The 20753-nt window shown below is 41.2% G+C and overlaps 1 protein-coding gene across 7 annotated transcripts in view; it reads right to left on the reverse strand.

Moving 5' to 3' along the window:
- The window catches only part of SEC24D (SEC24 homolog D, COPII coat complex component), a 124789-nt gene that overhangs the window by 45495 nt on the left and 58541 nt on the right, over positions 1–20753 (reverse strand). For all 7 annotated transcript variants that reach the window (XM_056565687.1, XM_056565714.1, XM_056565677.1 and 4 more), the window contains exon 9: positions 11835–11973. In XM_056565687.1, the coding sequence (XP_056421662.1) occupies positions 11835–11973 (139 nt within the window). The remainder of the gene's footprint in view (positions 1–11834; positions 11974–20753) is intronic.

Consider the following 20753-nt stretch of genomic DNA (forward strand, 5'->3'; position numbering starts at 1 on the left):
TTTAGTGGAGAAAAAAATTGTGCTTGCGCTATTTCTTTTTCTTCACTAAACTCCTTTCCTTCTGGCCGGATTGCAGACAGAACTCCAAATAGCGGAATCCAAAGGCAGTGTGAACAAAGCAGCTCCATGATTACAATCTGTGCTCTCTCCAGTGACATCAGTCAGGAGGAGGCTCACATCTCCTGGGCTAGGAATCAGTCTCCTGAAGGGAAAGAGATGGGGAAAGAGCTGGGAAAGAGATGGACTGGATCACAAGCAGCAGCTGAAAGAGCTTTTGAGGGAGTGAGTCACATGTTCAGTCATGAATACTGCCCATGATTGGTAATAACAGTAAATGGTTGATATAAATAACTTTTAGTTATAGTTTAAATAAGCAATGATTTAGCTTAACCGACTACCCCTTTAAGTTATCCTGTGTAATAGTCCAGAATAACATTTACAATTTTCCATTGTCACTTTAGTAGAAGAAAATGAGAGAAGTAGTACCATACACTTCCATTGAAGTGCAAATGTGAAACTCAACTTCAGTTCAAAGGGCTGCACACTATTGTATCATGACTATGTTTTGTAAAGAGCGTAATAAGGCTCCCATAGAAGTCCATGAGGTCTGTACTGTGCCAATTTCATATAGGCAATCATGGCATACTCCATATGACTCCATCAATTTGAATGGCAGTATTTTCCCCTAAAGGCACTGCTTCTAGGCCCCATACAGAGTTTAGTGTCCGTTACCCACCAAGTGTCCATGCACAGGGCCCTGTTTTGTGCATGAGCACTTCGTGTTGCAACTGCATTACGTTGAACAAGGTGTCACTCAATGGCCCTGATTTACTAAGAGTGGAGTGTTTATTCTGAAGTGATTTCAATATCACTTGTCTTTTTTTCAGGCTTATTTACTATTCTGTCGCACGTCGGTTATTTTTCTGTCGCACGGTTTTTGTGTCGCTCTAGTCAATTGTGTCGAAAAAAAACTCTGAGCTAAAGAAATTAGTTGTGTGAGTCAAAATGGTTTAGACTTGTTTGTTTAAAAATGTTTTCATGAATCAAAAGTATTCATGTGTTATAATTTTTCAAACATTACAACAATTATCCTTGTTTATCAGCTTGGGTGTTAAATTGATTTAAACCTAATATTGCAAATGTGTTAAAAAAAAAAAAAAAAGCAGACATTAGTAGCAGCCCCCCCTGTAGACCGCAGCCCCCCTTGTAGACAGCGCCCATAGCACCCCCTCTTGTCCCCCATGTAGACAGCGCCCCCCGTGTCCCCTTTGTAGACAACAGCCCCCCCCCCCCTTTGTAGACAGTGCTCCCTCTTGTCCCCCTTACAGACAGCAGGCCCCCCCCCTTGTAGACAGCAGGCCCCACCACTTTGTAGACAGCGCTCCCTCTTGTCCCCATTGTAGGCAGCAGCCCCCCCTTATATAGACAGCAGACCCCCCCCTTTTATAGACAGCAGCCACTCCTTATATAGACAGCAGCCCCCCCTTATATAGACAGCAGCCCCCCCCCTTATATAGACAGCAGGCCCCCATTATATAGACAGAAGACCCCCCTTATATAGACAGCAGGCCCCCCTCTTATAGACAGCAAGCCCCCCCTTATATGGTCAGCAGGCCCCCCTTATATAGACACCAGGCCCCCCTTATATAGACAGAAGACCCCCCTTATATAGACAGCAGGCCCCCCTCTTATAGACAGCAGGCCCCCCTCATATAGACAGCAGGCCCTCCTCATATAGACAGCAGGCCCCCCTCTTATAGACAGCAGCCCCCCCCTTGCCTTATAGACAGTAGCCCCCCCCCCCCCCTTCCTCTTGTAGACAGCTCACCTGTGGCTGTCCTCGGGTGTTGCCGCTCTGCTGTCCCGTTCTCCCGATCGCATCATGGCATCCTATGGAGGAGCATGTGAAATACACGTCACTCCTCCCCCCCTGCGCCCAGCTTAACACGACGGGGGAAACAGAGTGACATGTATGTCACATGCCCCTCCATAGGACGCCATGATGCGATCAGGAGAACGGGACAGCGGAGCGGGGCCGCACAGCAGCAGGTAACGGACATGGTATCATGCAAATGCCGAGTATCGGCCCCGATACTGATACTGGTATCGGGCCATCCCTAATATATATATATATATATATATATATATATATATATAAAGGAAGGAAGGATAAAACTGCAGCACACAGAAGTATCTTGGTGCAAAAAGAGAGAGAGAGAGAGAGAGAAAGAGAGAGAGAGAGAGAGAGAGAGATCTCTAGATATTAAAGGGGTATTCCAGGCAAACCCTTTTTTTTATATATATCAACTGGCTCTGGAAAGTTAAACAGATTTGTAAATTACTTCTATTAAAAAATCTTAATCCTTCTGAAGTTTTCTGTCTAACTGCTCAATGATGATGTCACGTCCCAGGAGCTGTGCATGATGGGAGAATATCCCCATAGGAACTGCAAAGCTCCCGGGACGTGAGTCATCAGAGAGCAGTTAGACAGAAAACCACAACTCAACTTCAGAAGCTAATAACTATTGGAAGGATTAAGATTTTTTAATAGAAGTAATTTACAAATCTGTTTAACTTTCCAGAACCAGTTGATATATAAAAAAAAGTTTTGGCCTGGAATACATTTATTAATACATTTAATAAAATAGTCTATATATATATATATATATATATATATATATATATATATATACAGGAGAATACAGCAGCATGCTGCTAGCACAAAGATACAGATAAAACATGAAATGCTATATTGCTACAATGCAAAAAAATGAAAAAATTGAGGTGCTTTGCTCACCATTTAGCGGCAAAATAGTTTGGACCATCCCACAGTGATAAGGTGACCTCATTGGGACGGACCCTCCACTGTGAACATGCCTCTGTGCAATCAGTTACCAGGCTTGTAAGGTCTGGAACATCCAGCACCTTATAAAGAGCGGTGGGGTGCATGAGCCAGCATGGAGGTAGCCATATGTATAACCCCCATATGTATAACACAAAAAAGGATAAGTTGGCCAGCACATACTGATACCAAACATGCACAGAGGCATGTTCACAGTGTAGGGTCCGTCCCAATGAGGTCACCTTATCGCGGTGGGATGGTCCAAACTACTTGGCCGCCAAATGGTGAGGCACCTCAATTTTTTTCATTTTTTGCACTGTAGCAATATAGCATTTCATGTTTTATCTGTATCTTTGTGCTAGCAGTGTGCTGCTGTATTCTCTTGTTTATGTATATTTAGCCTAGCAGCATGCACCTGTACGCCAGGTCCATGCAGTAGTTTAGTATCAGTATGTGCTGGCCAACTTATTATTTTTTTTTTTTACATATATATATATATATATATATATATATATATAATTTTTTTACACACATATAGATAGATGTATTAAAAAGAATATATATAGATATAGATGGCTTGAAAATGGCTGGGTGAGCCAGCTGAAACGTTGCCTACACGTCTTTGGAATAAATCAAATTTTTTTTGCTGACACCTGGTGTGCCACTGTCCATTTAATTTTTCTACATATATTTTTCTACATATATATATACAAATTATTTTTTAATTTTTTTTTTATTTCCCCGGTTTTTATTTTTTTTTTAAATCAGACAGAATTTTCATTGCAATAGATTTATGCCTGCGCCAGATTTTTATGTGCAACAATTTTAACTCTGCGACAGATTTTACTGTGCGACAGATGAACCATGCGATAGAAATTACCGTGCAACAGATTTTTTTTCCCTGCGACTAAAATGATCTGGAAAAAAGCCACAGATAAATGAGAAAAAAGGTCGGAAAAGCAAATATGTAACACAAACCGACACTCCACTCTTAGTAAATGAGGGCCACTGTGTCTAGAAGCCCAGCCTTAAAGGAAAACTGTCATATGTTTTGTCCCGCACTATCCACGGGTACCTGTGGATAGTGCGGGAGACGCTGAACATTTTGAGTCCTACCTTGCCCGGATCTGCTGCGCCGTTCGCCCGTTATAGCTGGTTTTGGGTATATTCAAATTAGCTGCTAACTGGCACGGCTGGCTAATGAATATTCATATGTTGTCTTACACTCTCTGTCTCATCTCGGCCGAGTCCTGGACGATACTGCGCATGCGAGGGATTTCCTACTATACACGGAAGCAGTCTTCAGCATTGCTTCATTTGTCCGAAGCAGCGCTGGAGTAAGGGTGCATGCGCAGTATTGCCCAGGACTCGGCCGAGATGAGACAGAGAGTGTAAGACAACGTATGAATATTCATTAGCCAGCGGTGCTGCGGGCCGGGCGGCAGTTACGTCACAGTGCCAGTTGAAGGCAGTAACCCCGCCCTTGCCAGTTAGCAGCTAATTTGAATATACCGAAAACCAGCTATAACGGGCGAACGGTGCAGCGGATCCGGGCAAGGTAGGACTCAAAATGTTTAGCGTCACCTGCACTATCCACAGGTACCCTTGGATAGTGCGGGACAAAACATATGACAGTTGTCCTTTAATAAAACTTAAGAGCAGCAAAACTCATTTAAACCCGAAATATGAGCAAAACCACATCAGGAGAATAACTTTAGCAAAACATGCATTTATCAATGTTAAACACAGTAACCTACAGATATAACGAACCCCAGCATGTAGCACGTTGCTCTTTGTTCTGCCAAAAATACAGCATGTGTGCTTGTAAAAATAAGCAGAGATGGCCTATTTAGTTTTGTTCATTTAAAATAGCCACATCTTGCCAAGGGGAACAAGGAAACTCTCAGCATCAGTGTCTCGGGGCTCGAGTTTCAAAGTTGAAAAGATTACTGTTTTAGGGAAAGGACTGTACCACAACGATTCAAATGAGGATATCCAAGTTAATTCTAATGTCTAGCAGGACTTGTTCTGACAAAAAGAAAACTTGGGACTCATCCAAAATCACAGAAATACTTGCTTATGAGTCACATAGAGTCATTCTTGGACAAATATGGCATGGTATCTTCAGTGAAAATGAGCTTGTCACTGGAAGATTAATAGATGTTGAAGCCATGAAATCCATAGGCACATGGAGCTTATTAAAACAACTATTTGATTTCCCATTTCCAGTTCCCCCTCCTTGGGACTTTAAAAGTGTTATCTGGAAGTCAGTGGAGAGAAATATTTTGCACAGCATACACTGAAGCCATTCCACATCTTCTTTCTTCATTTCTTTATAAAAGAGGCAGAAATGTTATGTAAGTACTGTGTGCATTAACCAGCAGGCTACTATGCCTTATCCACCCTCAATAATGGGTTACTTTCCTATTAAGGTCATGTTCACACACTGTAAAATCAGACGTTTTTTCAGCTGTAAATGGCTCAAAAACATCAGTTTGTTTTTGTTTTTTTCTTTTAACAGTGGAAAAAAACATCCACAGCTGCTTTTTTTCCCCAGTGTGTGAACATGGGCCAAATAGCTCAGTAAATGCAACTGAGAATGTCAGGCCTACACAAAGTCTAAGAGGGGTAATTATCAAAGGATCTATGTTTTTTGTTTTTTTTTACGTAACTTTGGCGCAATGTTTGGCGCAGTTTGGCGCATTTTCTACACTGTCATTTTTACAACTTTATCAAAATCACACGGTCCTGTGTGTGATTTTAACTTTAGTCAGTAATTCATAATTTGTGCCAATTAATCTTTGGCGCAATTTTGCGCCTTTAGGGTTTTTTTTGGCGCAAATCACCGCCAAGAAATTTTGCACATGGAAAACACACTTAGCAATGTCAGAAAATGTAAAGGCGTCAAAATACATTAAAGGGGTACTCCGGTGAAAACCTTTTTTCTTTTAAATCAACTGGTGGCAGAAAGTTAAACATATTTGTAAATTACTTCTATTAAAAAATATTAATCCTTCCAGTACTTATTAGCTGTTGAATGCTACAGAAGAAATTCCTTTCTTTTTGGAACACTGATGACATCACGAACACAGTGCTCTCTGCTGACATCTCTGTCCATTTTAGCAACCATGCATAGCAGATGTATGCTAAGGGCAGCATGGTGGCTCAGTGATGAGCACTGCTGCCTTACAGTGCTGGGGACTTGGGTTCAAATCCCACTAAGGACAACAATAAATAAAGCGTTATAATAGCGTAATTATAATAACGTCAGCAGAGAGAACTGTGGTCGTGATGTCATCAGAGAGCATTCCAAAATGCATGCTGGGAATTTTAGTTTTGCAACATCTGGAGGTCCGCAGGTTGAAGACAACTGCACTAAAGTAACCAAAAAAAAAAAAAACTACCCAAGTTGAAAATAAAATCCATTTCACATGGTGGCTATAAACCCCTCAAAAGAAAATAACTCATGTCGCTTGCTGATATACTGCAGGAGGGACTCCGAAATGGCTGCTCTACAGGGTAAAATATGCGTCCTCTGTGGTGGTAAGTTCTGTGTAAAAGGCGCTGTGAACAGCTGATTTCAACATTTGAGCCAAAATTACTAACAACTTGCACCAAATGATAAATTTGGTGCATGTCCACAAAAAGCAAAGTCCACAAAAAGCAAACTGTCAACAGGCAAAATTGATAAATACCCCCCTAAATGTATAAAGAAACATAATTATTATAACCATAAACAAAGAATAATATCAGCCGTCTTGAAACAAAAGAATGTTTAATAATCAATCTGGCTAAAAAGAAAATGGAGACCAGATCTCTGTTGAGACACCAGTAAGGATTTAGGATGGTTGAGTCTCTAATTCACATGATATTTGGAGTAATTGTAAGAGATAGATGTTAAGGTTATTCCCTGATGCACACTCCTAATGTATGGCAGTATATAGTAGCCATACATTGGCCACTGCCCACATAGAAAAAACCTATAGCATGCATTTTTTATGTAGTACCCAATGCACACTTTTCTGTGCCTTCCTGTACAAAAGAAAGGGAAAAAAAAAGAGCATAGGCTATGTCTTTGTTTGACATGTGCACCATGTGCTTTCCTGGCACATACGTGAACCTATTCATCTATATGCAGTATGGACATAGTATAATTGTGCTTCACATTTTCAAAAACCATCATATATCTGTTCTATAGTTTCTATGCCTCTGGTATTTTTTTTAATGTTATTACCTTTAAAAGGGTTCTGCCTTGTTTATACTGTTTTTTGTTATTATGTTTGTGTGTTATGTGTGTATAAGTATGTGTTTTTTTATGTGTGTTGTGATTATGTATATATGTATTTTCTTACTGTTTGTGAAGATCCGGAAGCTGGCCCCTTTTTCTTCCAGTGGCTTGCAGTGCACCTCGGCCTCCGCCATGTTGTGTTCGGTAAGTGGGATGTCAAGGGGTGTGTTCTTGCTTCTGTCCTTCCTATCTTCTGACGTCCGAGGCTAATATTTTCTTCTTGTTTCTTCCGTGGCTCAGCGGCGAATCTGCGACCTCTTTCAGGGCATGCGCAGGTAGTTTGTTTGTTTTTTTACCAATAAAGTTTTTTTTTGTCTAATTGACAAACTGTCTGCGCATGCGAGAGTACGCAAGTAGTAGCGTACGTTAGGTCGACGCTAATAGCGTAGCTTCGCGCAAGCGCAGACAGTTTGCCAATTAGACAAAAAAACTTTATTGTCTGACAAACTGTCTGTGCTTGCGCGAAGCTATGCTATTAGCGTAGACCTAACGTACGCTACGCTGTTAGCGTAGCACTTGCGTATTCGCGCATGCACAGACAGTTTGTCAATAAGACAAAAAAAACTCTATTGGTAAAAAAAAATAAAACTACGTGCGCATGCGCCGGATGAGGTCGCAGATTCGTCGCTGAGCCACGGAAGAAACAGGAAGAAAAGATTCGCCTCGGACGTCAGAAGATAGGAAGGACAGAAGCAAGAACACACCCCCCGACATCCCACTTACCGAACACAACATGGCGGAGGCCGAGGTGCACTGCAAGAAAAAGGGGCCAGCTTCCGGATCTTCACAAAAGGTAAGAAAATACATATATACTAAATCACAACACACATAAAAAAAACACATACTTATACACACATAACACACAAACATAATAACAAAAAACAGTATAAACAAGGAAGAACCCCTTTAAGCCTTATTCACACCGTGTGTTACTGTGAGTTTACAGTGGTTGTCACAGTCATTACTGGTCTGTGGACATCAACAGCATCATGGTCATGTGGACACACTGACGGTACTTTTCACAGGGGAATCCTAATGGAGAGGCCCCATGATTAAATATAATACTACTTTTAGGCCATTTACCCACATGCTAGTGAACGCATGTGGCAGAAAGCACATCCCCATGCGTTCACCAATTGCCATGCAATGTTGCCGGGATTATCAGTAACACTCAGAGGTCATTGGTGAACGCATGGTTTCAATGGCATTTGGGAACACAACTTTAGGGTATGTTCACACACACAGGGCACGCCAGAACATTTCGGGAATAGGACCGCATTCTGCGGAGGGGGAAATCAGAAATTCTGCAGTGTGCATGGTGCAACAGAATCCCATTGAAAAGAATGGGATGGTGCTGCAATGCAATTTCCAAGCATAATTTTTCCGCTGGATTCTGCTCAGAAATGACGCTGTGTGAACGAGGCCTCAGAATTATTTTTCAATTTTAATAAAATGCTCCTTTGTCTAGATATCATTGTATCATACTTGCTACAGTGTTGCCTTTTGGTCTTTTAATTCTCTTTCAGACTTTTCACCTAAAGGGAGAGATTTATCAAAACTTGTGCAGAAGAAAAGTGTAGCAGTTGCCAATAGCAACCAATCAGATCACTTTCTTTTTTCAGAGGCCTTTTTAAAAGTTCAAGAAACAATCTGATTGATTACTATTGCCAGCTACATCACTTTTCTACTGCATAGGTTTCGATCAATCTCCCCCAATGTTTTTATATCCAGTGGTTACACATGCCCAGTAGCTCAGTTCCATCACCTGGAAACTCTTGTACACCATCAGCAGAGTGAATCCTGCTATTGTACACAGGACAATAGGAATCAGAGCACCAAAAGCATCTTCTTCTTACCAGCAATGTAAGGCTCCTTTCACACTATATGTTGCTCCGCTTTAAAGACCCATTATAATGTCCCTTAAAAACGTCCATTAAACGTCCGTTACAAAATCCCATTCAAGTCAATGGGATTTTGTGATTATCCGTTATCACCCGTTATAGCCCGCCATTATTTTCTTACGGGAGAGAAATTAGTGCATGTAACGTTTTTTCTCCCATCATAAATAACATCCGTTATTCATAACGGGCTATAACGGGTGATAACAGATAATCAAAAAATCCCATAGACTTGAATGGGATTTTGTAACGGACGTTTTTTAGGTTTTTTGTTAAAAGGACATTGTAACAGGGCTTTAAAGGGGTACTCCGGTGCTTACACATCTTATCCCTTATCCAAAGGATAGGGGATAAGATGCCTGATCCCGGGAGTCCCGGAGCTGGGGATGCCCGGGATCATGCACGGGGCACCCCATTTGTAATCAGTCCCCGGAGCGTGTTCGCTCCGGGTCTGATTACGGTCGACCGCAGGGCCGGCGGTGTGTGACGTCACGCCTCCGCCCCCATGTGACGTCACGCTCCGCCCTTCAATGCAAGCCTATGGTGGGAGGAGGCGTGACAGCTATCACGCCCCCTCCCGTAGGCTTGCATTGAGGGGCGGAGCGTGATGTCACAAGGGGGCGGAGGCGTGACGTCACACGCCGCCGGCCCTGCGGTCGACCGTAATCAGACCCGGTGCGAACACGCTTCGGGGACTGATTACAAACAGGGTGCCGCGTGCATTATCCCGACGTCCCCAGGTGCAGGACTCCCGCGATCAGGCATCTTATCCCCTATCCTTTGGATAGAGGATAAGATGTGTAACCACCGGAGTACCCCTTTAAAATGGTGCAACATATAGTGTGAAAGAAGCCTAATGAGGTGGATACTCGAAGAGGAAATCAAAAGAACACTAGAGGGTGCCATAACAAGTATGTAACAGCAATATCGAGACTATTACTCAAGGCCGGCAGGGTAGAGAGCAGCAGCTTAAGACCACCCCAATGACAATATACCCTGTTACCTAGAGATTTTTATAGCTATGATTTCTCTGAGATGCCTGTGCATGTGCGGTGGTATTGGGCTCGCTGTCTCTGTTTTATGCTGCCAGAGAGAGAGAGTGTTTTATGGTAAAAGTTTTAATGCAATTTCTGATTTGTTCATTCTAGGCATAGGAGTCCAGTAGGCAGTCTTGTCACATATTGACAGTTAACTCTATGCACACGTATACAAGGGAGGCTGATAATCACTTATAATGACATTCTCTGTTGAATCTTTTCCCACAATCTATATATCATCTGTTATATCAACCAATCTGCAGCTCTTCCTAATCTATAAAAGCCTGCCAAGAGATCAGTTTGTATTTTTAAAGTGACAGGTTCCCTTTAAGACATAATGATCTAAAAGACATAGCATCTCCTGACAGCAGGACCCCAATGGTGAACATGGGGTAGTTTCATTTAAAAATGTTAGCCGTAGTGAGTTTTATCTATCCAGTCACACAAAACTATTTACATGATTTTCCCACTTTCCATTTCAGAAGTATGAAGGATGGGCCCTGTCTTGCTTTCTGCTTGATATGATATTTGCTAAGAAAGAATGTAAATTTTAACACATTTATACACCAAGCGCATTCCCTGATGGAATATTTCCATAAAATGTTTTATAGTTAGAAGTATTAGATAACAATAGCAATGTACTCTAAGACCGGCTTCATTTTATATTCTGACTAATAGGAAGCCAAAGCCACGGGGCAAATAGAAGAAAACAATGAGCTTTGTAAGAATAGGTACTAAATAGACCTTGGCTTACATCATTATTAGAAAGCATGTTTTACACTGACTGCCTTTCAGAATGAAATTAAATATGTTGTACTAGCTGAAGGCAATGATTAATGTATATGAGCATATACATTCATACAATACTACTAATAATCCCAGAGTTAATGAACCGGAGGGGGTGGAGAAGGATCAACATAAACAAGAATAACTTGATCTAGCAAGTCGCTTGTTTAGAGTTTTGCAACACTTCTTCTGCAACTTTCTTTTATATTTTATCCAGTGAATGGAAACGTTTTTGCTTTATGCCTAGTACACCTTACAGTAATAGCCTCTTGTATTGTATATGCAACAAAAAGCTCCTGTCCTAAACCTACAATGGAGGCCTGTGACAAGGCATACAGTGAGATACAACAACTATAGGATCTCATTGTAAAAAGGAAAAAACATACTGCACATTATACATTTTTTACTGTATAGCTTTATACTGGCACACTGATGTATACTGTCCCAATGGAGGTCAAAAGAACACTCACTGGGCTTTGTCAGCCTAATGGAACTCTTTGGACACTTTTTTTCCAAGTAAATATAAGCCAATTACAGTTCAGGTTATATTTCCTAAATTGAAATGATAAAATAAAAGTGGACGGCTGAAAAGTTGAGGTCAGTGTGTGAATAAAGCCTATATAGGCTGTGTTCTCATGTTGCTGTTTAACTTCCTTATTTAGTGCATATTTGGCTAGGTTCATTGTTCAAAAACAGTGTGTGAACATAGCCTTTGGCTGCATCAGTTACTGACTTGGAAAAAAAACACACGCAATTTTGACTGCATAAGTACAGAAGATTAGAAAAAATAAGGTAAATCCAATATCATGGAAGTTTTAAGAATAGGAAGAGTATGAACACTCCAGTTCCTTAATTTTTAGCTTAGGTATATGCAGCATTCGATGTAATGTACACAACTTTACAAGTTATGGCTGTAGTTGCTCCTTAGCAAAGTATTTTTCTTAGTGTATTCAGACAAGATACAGGAATTCAGAAAGATTTACCTTCATTTACACAATTGCAGAATCCACACTGGAATCGTCTTCCCCCCTCAATAAAAAGCATGAATGGGCACATATATGCTTTACACCGGTTACATCGAATTGGCCCAGTTTCTCCATGGTTTACAAGATAGAGAGGAGTCTAGAAAGCAAAAGGCACATCGTCTGGTTACATCAATGCATACATTCTACTAAATCAAGTACATGTGTTTCTGATTGAAGAAAACATTTACAAGGGCTGCACATACACCAAAAATGGCAATTCTTTCATGTAGAAATACAAGACACATCAAAATACTCAATGCATTTACTGAAATAAAGTAGAACGCGAGTTAAAGGGGTACTTTGATAGAATTTTTTTTTTTAATCAACTAGTTCTGGAAAGTTAGACAGATTTGTAAATTAGGTACAAAAAGACAAAACATAGGTGCACTCACCGCTCGGCGGAGACTGTAGCGTGTAGGGGTCCGGTTCACCGGGAGCTGGATCTCAGCGATAGCGCATGAAGTATGGAGCTCAGAGGCTATGCCGGCAGTTTCGCACGTGAGTGCGTGCTTCCTCCGGCCTCTGAGGCTGAGATCCAGCTCCCGGTGAACCGGACCCCTACACACTACAGTCTCCGCCGAGCGGTGAGTGCACCTACCCTCTTTGATACTTTACACTTGTGTATGAGCACCCCGCAGGAGACACGAAGACAGGTACCGAGGTTTGGTCAAATTGCAGTTCAGGTGATACATGCCCTTAGTGTGCCCTCCCCTTTCTTGCCTGTTTTTATATACCAGATTTGTAAATTACTTCAATTTAAAAATCTTAATCCTTCCAGTACTTATCAACTGCTGTATACTACAGTGGAAGTTGAGTTGCTCTGACCACAGTGCCCTCTGCTGACACCTCTGTCCATGTCAGGAACTGTCTACAATAGGAGCAAATCCCCATAGCAAACCTATCCTGCTCTGGACAGTTCCTGACATGGACAGAGGTGTCAGCAGAGAGCACTGTGGTCAGACTGAAAAGAACTACTCAACTTCCTCTGGAGCATACAGCAGCTGATAAGTACTGGAAGGGTTAAGATTTTTACATAAAAGTAATTTACAAATCTGTTTCACTTTAGCCTTTACCTGTAAATTTCCATAACCGTATCACTGTGGGGGTAATGTCTCTCCGTGAAAAATGTGCCTATATGCCATGCAATCCTCCACTGGCAATAGATTTTGCATAGTAAAAGAGATACTTTGCATAGAACAGTAACAAAGTGTTGTTTGCAGCGTATTATTAAACATGACTACACCCATTGCTATTCCAACATGGCTCTCTAGGAGTCACTGTATAACCATTAATTAAAACACCAACAAAAGCATAAGCTTAAAGCTACTATTACTGTCATAGTATTAAAGTAACTTAGCGTCTATATACACTGATTTCTATATTATTAGTACCAAATATAGGGAAAAAAAAAAGCTAAAATGCCAAATAAAAGATGTATTATAAAGTATATTAAATAAATGTGGAAAAATATGTGCAAATACTTTGGCCAACACAATAAATATGTTGTCTCAGATAACAAAATGATTGTTGTGCCCCCCCCCCCCCCCCCTCAAAAAAAAAAACTGTAGAAAAAAAAAACTGCACTCCTTCTAAAGAGATTTTATTATTTAGCCTTATTTTCCCCCCACAAAGCACCATTACACATAAACACTGTGGGGGACATTTATCAATGTTTGCATATGTATTCCTTTTTTAGTAATTTTTTTTCATACAATTTTTTTGCGTATAGGCGACTTATTTATCAACTGGTTTCAGCCATTTTTTTTTGCTTTGGTAGTAGCTTTTTCTGCTCCATGTCTGAGCTGGAGTAAATTAAGTAGGTTTTTTCATGCAATGCGACTTGTTTGTGACTTTCGCACCATATAAATCTCTGACCACTGCCAGTCAAAAATCACTTTTTTCTTTGGTAAGCAAGTTTCAAATTTGTTTTTTGCTTAGAGCACTGCACAATCAAAAAGTCTCACAAAAAATAGAGTAGTGGCACATGCGACTTTTTTGCGAAATTTTAAGCAAAAAAAACCCTTCTAAGTGCTTTGATAAATGTCCCCCTGTGAGAGTATTAAGGTCCATACATGCCACATATTTACTGTTTAATTATGTAATATGTCCCAGGGTAAAATTCCCTTCAAGAAATGATATGTCAATTGTTGATGCAGATTTAAAATGTGTTGAAAAACTCAGCATAAATAAAGTGTGAACTATTCTCACGAGGATTTTAAAGGGGTACTCCAGCGCTTAGACATCTTATCCCCTATCCAAAGGATAGGGGATAAGATGCCTGATCGCGGGGGTTCCGCCCACAGCTGTCACGCCCCTTCCCATAGGCTTGCATTGAGGGGGAGGAGCGTGATGTCACACGGTGGCAGAGCCGTGACATCACAATGCTCCGGCCCCGTGATCGACAGTAATCAGACCCGGAGCGAACACGCTCAGGGGACTGATTTAACGGGGTGCGGCGTGCAAGATCACGGAGGTCCTCAGCGGCGGGACCCCCGCGATCAGGCATCTTATCCCCTATACTTTGGATAGGGGATAAGATGTCTAAACGCCAGAGTACCCCTTTAATGCAGAAACCAAGTCAAATTCAAAATGAAAATAATCAGTGTGCAAATTGCTTTATTTCCCAGCTGCCCAGAGGAGGGTTAGTGCCTATTGCTTTTAGCAGATTATTGCCATACATCCTATGCAGACAAATGCACATTTTTTTTTATGAGAATACTGTTGATACTGTACCCATGCCAACATAAAATCATGTTTATGACATGTCAGTATGAACATTCCACTATCAACCAATAAAAATGCAGGAATGTTCACTAAATCATGGGGACCCTTTGTGTGCTTTTTCTGCCCTTTCTTTAACAAGCAATGAAGCGCTGAAAACCTCTGGAGCCTTATCTTGTTTCCATACTGGTGTAACCTGAAAGCACTTGCATCACATGAAGCATTGTAGGATAAGCTCTCACTCATGTGCATCTTTGTTCTGTGCAGCACGGCCCCTGTCACCAGCCATTGCTCATCAGGCTGTTGCTGCAGTGCGATAACACAAGGGCCTGACCTCTCGGCAAAAAGAATAGATCCTGCATCACTAGGTCTAATTCTAAGAATACATGCCTCACTTCAGAGTGGATCTGCTGCTGAAGATAGTTGCTAAGCAAATCTTGTATGTATTTGTTTCTTTATCTGCTTTAAGAATGGCAGACAAATAACCTCTTTACCTGCTTGGTATTTAGGATAGTTTTTCTGACATTTCATCACATACATTACATTAAGTGATAGACAACCTGACAATATACTGTTGGCAGCATATGACACTAGAGTTCTCTTCTGCCCAGATACTAGATAAACAGATTACATGTAAACTCGGCAGCCTAGATGGCTTTTGGTCCTATATTTCTCGAATGGTAATTTCCAACGCTTATATTAGTTACTTGCAAAGGTCACCTACAAATGAAGGAAAACACTGTCCTTAAGTTTCTCTTGTCATGTATTTTGCAAACAGGGAAAACCCAGAAAGGAAGAGATCATTCATCGGATCTTTTTCATTGAAGACTGAAACTCAAGGACGCCACACTGCATCACTTTACATGCATTCCATCAGGATCTGTGTAACAGGAAACAGCAGCTTGTCATTCAAAATGGTGTCGACTTCCATATGTCCTAACAGGGCACTCTAAAAGGGTTGTCTCAGAAAAATTGTTACATTTGCACCCAGGCAGGAGTTTGCATAAAAATACCTATACTAACCTCCTACAGTCTCCAGCAGCTGCCAAGCTTACACTTCTGGTTTGGCTAAGCGGGTTCGCTGAACTTACTGAACAGGTTCTCCGTGAACCAAACTTTTTCAGAAAGTTCATCGATGAATCGGCACCAAAATAGGCCTCAAAACATGTGAATAACACTGCCTAAGAACTCTAAAGCCCTGTATAGCACTGCTAGTATAGTACTGCTAGTAAACCATGTACAGTCATGGCTGTAAATGTTGGCACCCCTGACATTTTTCTAGAAAGTGAAGTATTTCTCACAGAAAATAATTGCAGTGACACGTTTTGCTATACACATGTTTATTCCCTTTGTGTGTATTGTAACTAAACCAAAAAATGGAGGAAAAAATGCAAATTGGACATAAAGTCACACCAAACTCCAAAAATGGTCTGGACAAAATTATTGGCACCCTTAAGTTAATATTTGGTTGCACACCCTTTGGAAAACATAACTGAAATCAGTCACTTCCTATAATCATCAATAAGCTTCTTACACCTCTCAGCCGGAATGTTGGACCACTCTTCCTTTGCAAACTGCTCCAGGTCTCTCTTATTGGAAGGGCGCCTTTCCCAACAGCAATTTTAATATCTCTCCACAGGTGATCAATGGGATTTAGAGTTGGACTCATTGCTGGCCACTTCAGAACTCTCCAGAGCTTTGTTGCCATCCATTTCTGGGTGCTTTTTGACGTATGTTTGGGGTCATTGTCCTGCTGGAAGACCCAAGATCTCGGACGCAAACCCAGCTTTCTGACACTGGGCTGTACAGTGTGACCCAAAATCCATTGGTAATCCTCAGATTTAAAGGGGTTATTCAGGAAAAAAACTTTTTTTATATATATATCAACTGGCTCCAGAAAGTTAAACAGATTTGTAAATTACTTCTATTAAAACATCTTAATCCTTTCAGTACTTATGAGCTGATGAAGTTGAGTTGTTCTTTTCTGTCTAAGTGCTCTCTGATGACACGTGTCTCGGGAACCGCCCAGTTTAGAAGAAAATCCCCATAGCAAACCTATTCTACTCTTTGCAGTTCCCGAGACAAGCAGAGATGTCAGCAGAGAGCACTGTTGCCAGACAGCAACTTCAGCAGCTGATAATTATTGAAAGGATTAAGATTTTTTAATAGAAGTAATTTACAAATCTGTTTCTGGAGCCAGTTGATATATAAAAAAAAGTTTTTCCCGGAAATACCCCTTTAATGATGCCTTGCACACATTCAAGGCACACAGTGCCAGAGGCAGCAAAACAACCCCAAAACATCATTGAACCTCCACCATATTTCACTGTAGGTACTTTGTAGGCCTCATTCTGTTTTCAGTAAACAGTATTTTGGCTTATTCAAGTTCATTTTGGCAAAATGTAGTCTTGCTTTTTTATGTCTCTGTGTCAGCAGTGGGGTCCTCCTGGGTCTCCTGCCATAGCATTTCACTTCATTTAAATGTTGACGGATAGTTTGTGTTGACACTGATGCTCCCTGAGCCTGCAGGGCAGCTTGAATATCTTTGGAACTTGTTTGGGGCTGCTTATCCACCATCCGGACTATCCTGCGTTGACACCTTTCATCAATTTTATTTTTCCATAATTTTGAAAGGGTGCCAATAATTTTGTCCAGCCCATTTTTGGAGTTTGGTGTGACATTATGTTCAATTTGCATTTTTTTCTCCCTTTTTTGGTTTAGTTCCAATACACACAAAGGGAATAAACATGTGTATAGCAAAACAAGTGTTACTGCAATCCTTTTGTGTGAGAAATACTTCATTTTCTAGAAAAATTTCAGGGGTGCCAACATTTACGGCCATGACTGTATAACTCTGTATTCAAATAGTTTTAAAGTGATTCTTACAGATTTTAAGACTCGCGGTAACCCATGGTAACTAACAACTTTTTAAAAATACACTTGTTTTAAAAAAAATTCCAAGCGTTCCAAAAATTCTTCCTTTTTTGGGAGTAGCAACAGGATTGGTGATGGTGTTTCAAAATAGTGAATATCTTTTTAGATGAAAAAGAAATAGCTTTTGCAAACATTGAAAAGTTGAAAGAATTATCAACAAAAATTCTCCTTTTTTGGTAATTGCAACAGGTTTTTATCCAAAGGATAGGGGATAAGATGTCAGATCGCCGGGGACCCGCTGCTGGGGACCCCCGGGATCTCCGCTGTGGCAAAAGGGATCTCCCTTTTTTGAGGATCATAAGTTGTGTCTGTGTAGACCTGGCTGGTATTAGCAAGACCTAGGGTGATTGTGGACTGGTGGGACTTGCAGCCAGCAGATAACAGGCTGTGGTGGACTGGTTGTAGTAGCTAGCGGACAGGAAAGCAGGTAGTGGTGGACTGATAGGAGTTGTAGTAGCCAGGGGACAGCAGACAGTGGTGAACTGGTGGAAATTGTAGTAGTCAGAACACAGGACAGCAGGCAGTGGTGAACTGGTGGGAGTTGTAGTAGCTAGAACACAAGACAGGAGGCAGTGGTGGATTGGTGGGAGTTGTAGTAGCCAGAACAAAGAACAACAGGCAGTGGTTGACTGGTGGGAGTGGTAGTAGCCAGAACAAAGGACAGTAGGCAGTGGTGGACTGGTGGGAGTTATAGTAGCCAGCATTCATTAAAATGCTTTTAATGTGTATTTATGTTATTAAACACAGGTCAGCCCCCTGCTTTGCTTAGCTTGCTTTGTATTGTAATGTGATAGCATTTATGGGCTTGCTCTGCAGTGACACTGCTGGGATCTGGAGTGCACCAACTGGACACCATAATGCAGGGAGGTGACAGAATGTCACTGTCTAAGGACAGCCCACTGCTCAATGCTTTGCTTAGCTTGTTTTGTATTGTAATGTGATAGCTTTTATAGGCTTATTCTACAGTGACACTGTGTGAATCTGTAGTGCACCACCTGGACACCATAATGCAGGGACATGACAGAAGGTCACTGTCTAAGGACAGACCACTGCTCAATGCTTTGCTCAGCTTGCTTTGTATTGTAATGTTATAGGTTTTATGCTCATTCTGCAGTGACACTGCTTGAATCTGTAGTGCACCAACTGGACACAGTTCTGCAGAGAAGTAACAGGTGGTCTTTGTTAGAGGTCAGCACATTGCTGAATGCTTTGCTCAGCTTGGTTTTTATAAGATTTGTGAAGGCTTTATGGGACCAGTAGTTTCTCTGCTCTCTCTCTCAACTTTCTCCCCAAGATTGCGGCCGCAATTCATTGCATAGGATTTTTTCAGCATTTTAAATCCACCCCTATATTTGTGCTGATTCCAGGCTCACGCAAGCCGAGCCTAGCAAAGTTCTGTGTGCCAATTTTACCCTACAGTTTTGAGTGGGACCGAGTCCACTGAGCTTAGCTCGCTTTTCTCTAGTGATAATGTGACAACACTATACAAATAGCAATTTTTCATAAAAAAAACACAACTAAACTGTACCTATCATCTGGTTTTGCAACAAAGACAGAGTCCAAAGCCCCAAGTTACTGTAGACATGTAATACTTCTGAGGATGAGATAACAGAAGGAATCAGTATAAGGCTCAGATGCACTATACCTAGACTAACAGTTATGGGCTTTGTGGTCTCTTAGTCATATCAGGTTAGATAGTCAGAGGAACGCAGAAGCTTGTAATGACAGAAAGCTTTACTAACAAAGCCAAGGCAGGCAGAAGCAGACTAAATACTCTGTGTGCCCAAATATGATCTCCAGGATAATAACCTGTACAAGATATTTGCAAAGTAACAAATCCATCAGTGAAGACTTGTCATATTACTGAATGTGAACACTATGTCCATGTACTTGTAGAACATGTTGTTGAGATAGGGTCTGACAGGAGAAGACACAGTTATCAGTTACAATAATGGACAGACATCTTAATAATCTTCCCATATTTGTGTATGAATAGTACATCTGTGCACATTGTGGCAGTTCTCTGTTTCTCAATGTGGTGTATGTGATCAGATTGCCTGCTAAAGAAAAGACACTACAGATTCTAGTATAAACCACCCTACTAAGAAGACACCTGTTAAGCTTGTCCATTTGCCCAAAAAGGGGGTACACTGAATGTTACCTTGGTAAATACAACTCATTATTGAATATTGTACAATCTCTAAGTAATACAAAGACTTATTAGCTGGCTTAGTTTTCTGTCCTGTGACTGTGCCTTTTGTCTTCTGTCCAGCTGAAGGTGGGACATTCCCCAAATGACTGCTTTTTGAGTCCCTGATGAATGTGTCATATACTGGCTCCCTGAAGGTGATCAGTAACTACTGCACCAAATGATGTGTACAGAGCAACTGTCCTGTCATAGTGCTCCGGTGCTTGGGTCTGGAGTTGTCATTGGTCAGGTAGTATTGTACAACAAAGCCTCTGCTGCACAGTACTGTTAGATATGATGAAGTGACTCAAGTATTCACTTCTCTCCCTATTTCCCAGGCCTGGGCTGACACTGTGCAGGGTAAAAGGAGATGCTAGCATGCTACACTTTTGTCTTATTAACATATGTTCCTGGCAGAGCTGTGTTTAGTTGTGCCAGTTGCCATAGCCCAGTACAATTTTCAGCGGAATTCCACCCTGGAAATGTGTCTGTGTGGACATTAGCAAAAATTCTGCCAGCATCTGCTGCACAAATAAATATCAGAATTACAGAAATTCTGTAGTGTGCATAGGCCCTTACACTGAACAATTATCAGCTGAGTAAAAACCACAAACAAATTCATTTTGGAAGATTAATAACATTTGTCCAAAATATGAAAAGAAATTAAATGAGAGGATATGAACAATAATTTTATTGGTTTCAACAGGTTATGGCATATTTTCAAAACATTGAGCTTGTTCACACTATGAAAATCTTGCAAGGATATTCCAAAACTCCATTGATCTCTGTGGGATTCCGCTGCTTAGTTCACACTTGGTTCACACTTAATTCACACGGAGCAGAGCAAAGACGCGAGCCGTCATTCAAGCCATCGGGGCCAAAGCCGCAGCAAACGAATGCTGGTAAGTCCCCGCCCAGGAGACTAGGGGGGGAGGGGACTTAATAACTTATTATCTTCACCGTCCCTGGGGGCACAAACGTCCCCCAGGGATGGTGAAGATATTGATTTTAGCATATCTATAACACATTGCAAA

The sequence above is a fragment of the Hyla sarda genome, chromosome 1 (assembly GCF_029499605.1).
Source record: "Hyla sarda isolate aHylSar1 chromosome 1, aHylSar1.hap1, whole genome shotgun sequence".
Taxonomy (NCBI): Eukaryota; Metazoa; Chordata; class Amphibia; order Anura; family Hylidae; genus Hyla; species Hyla sarda.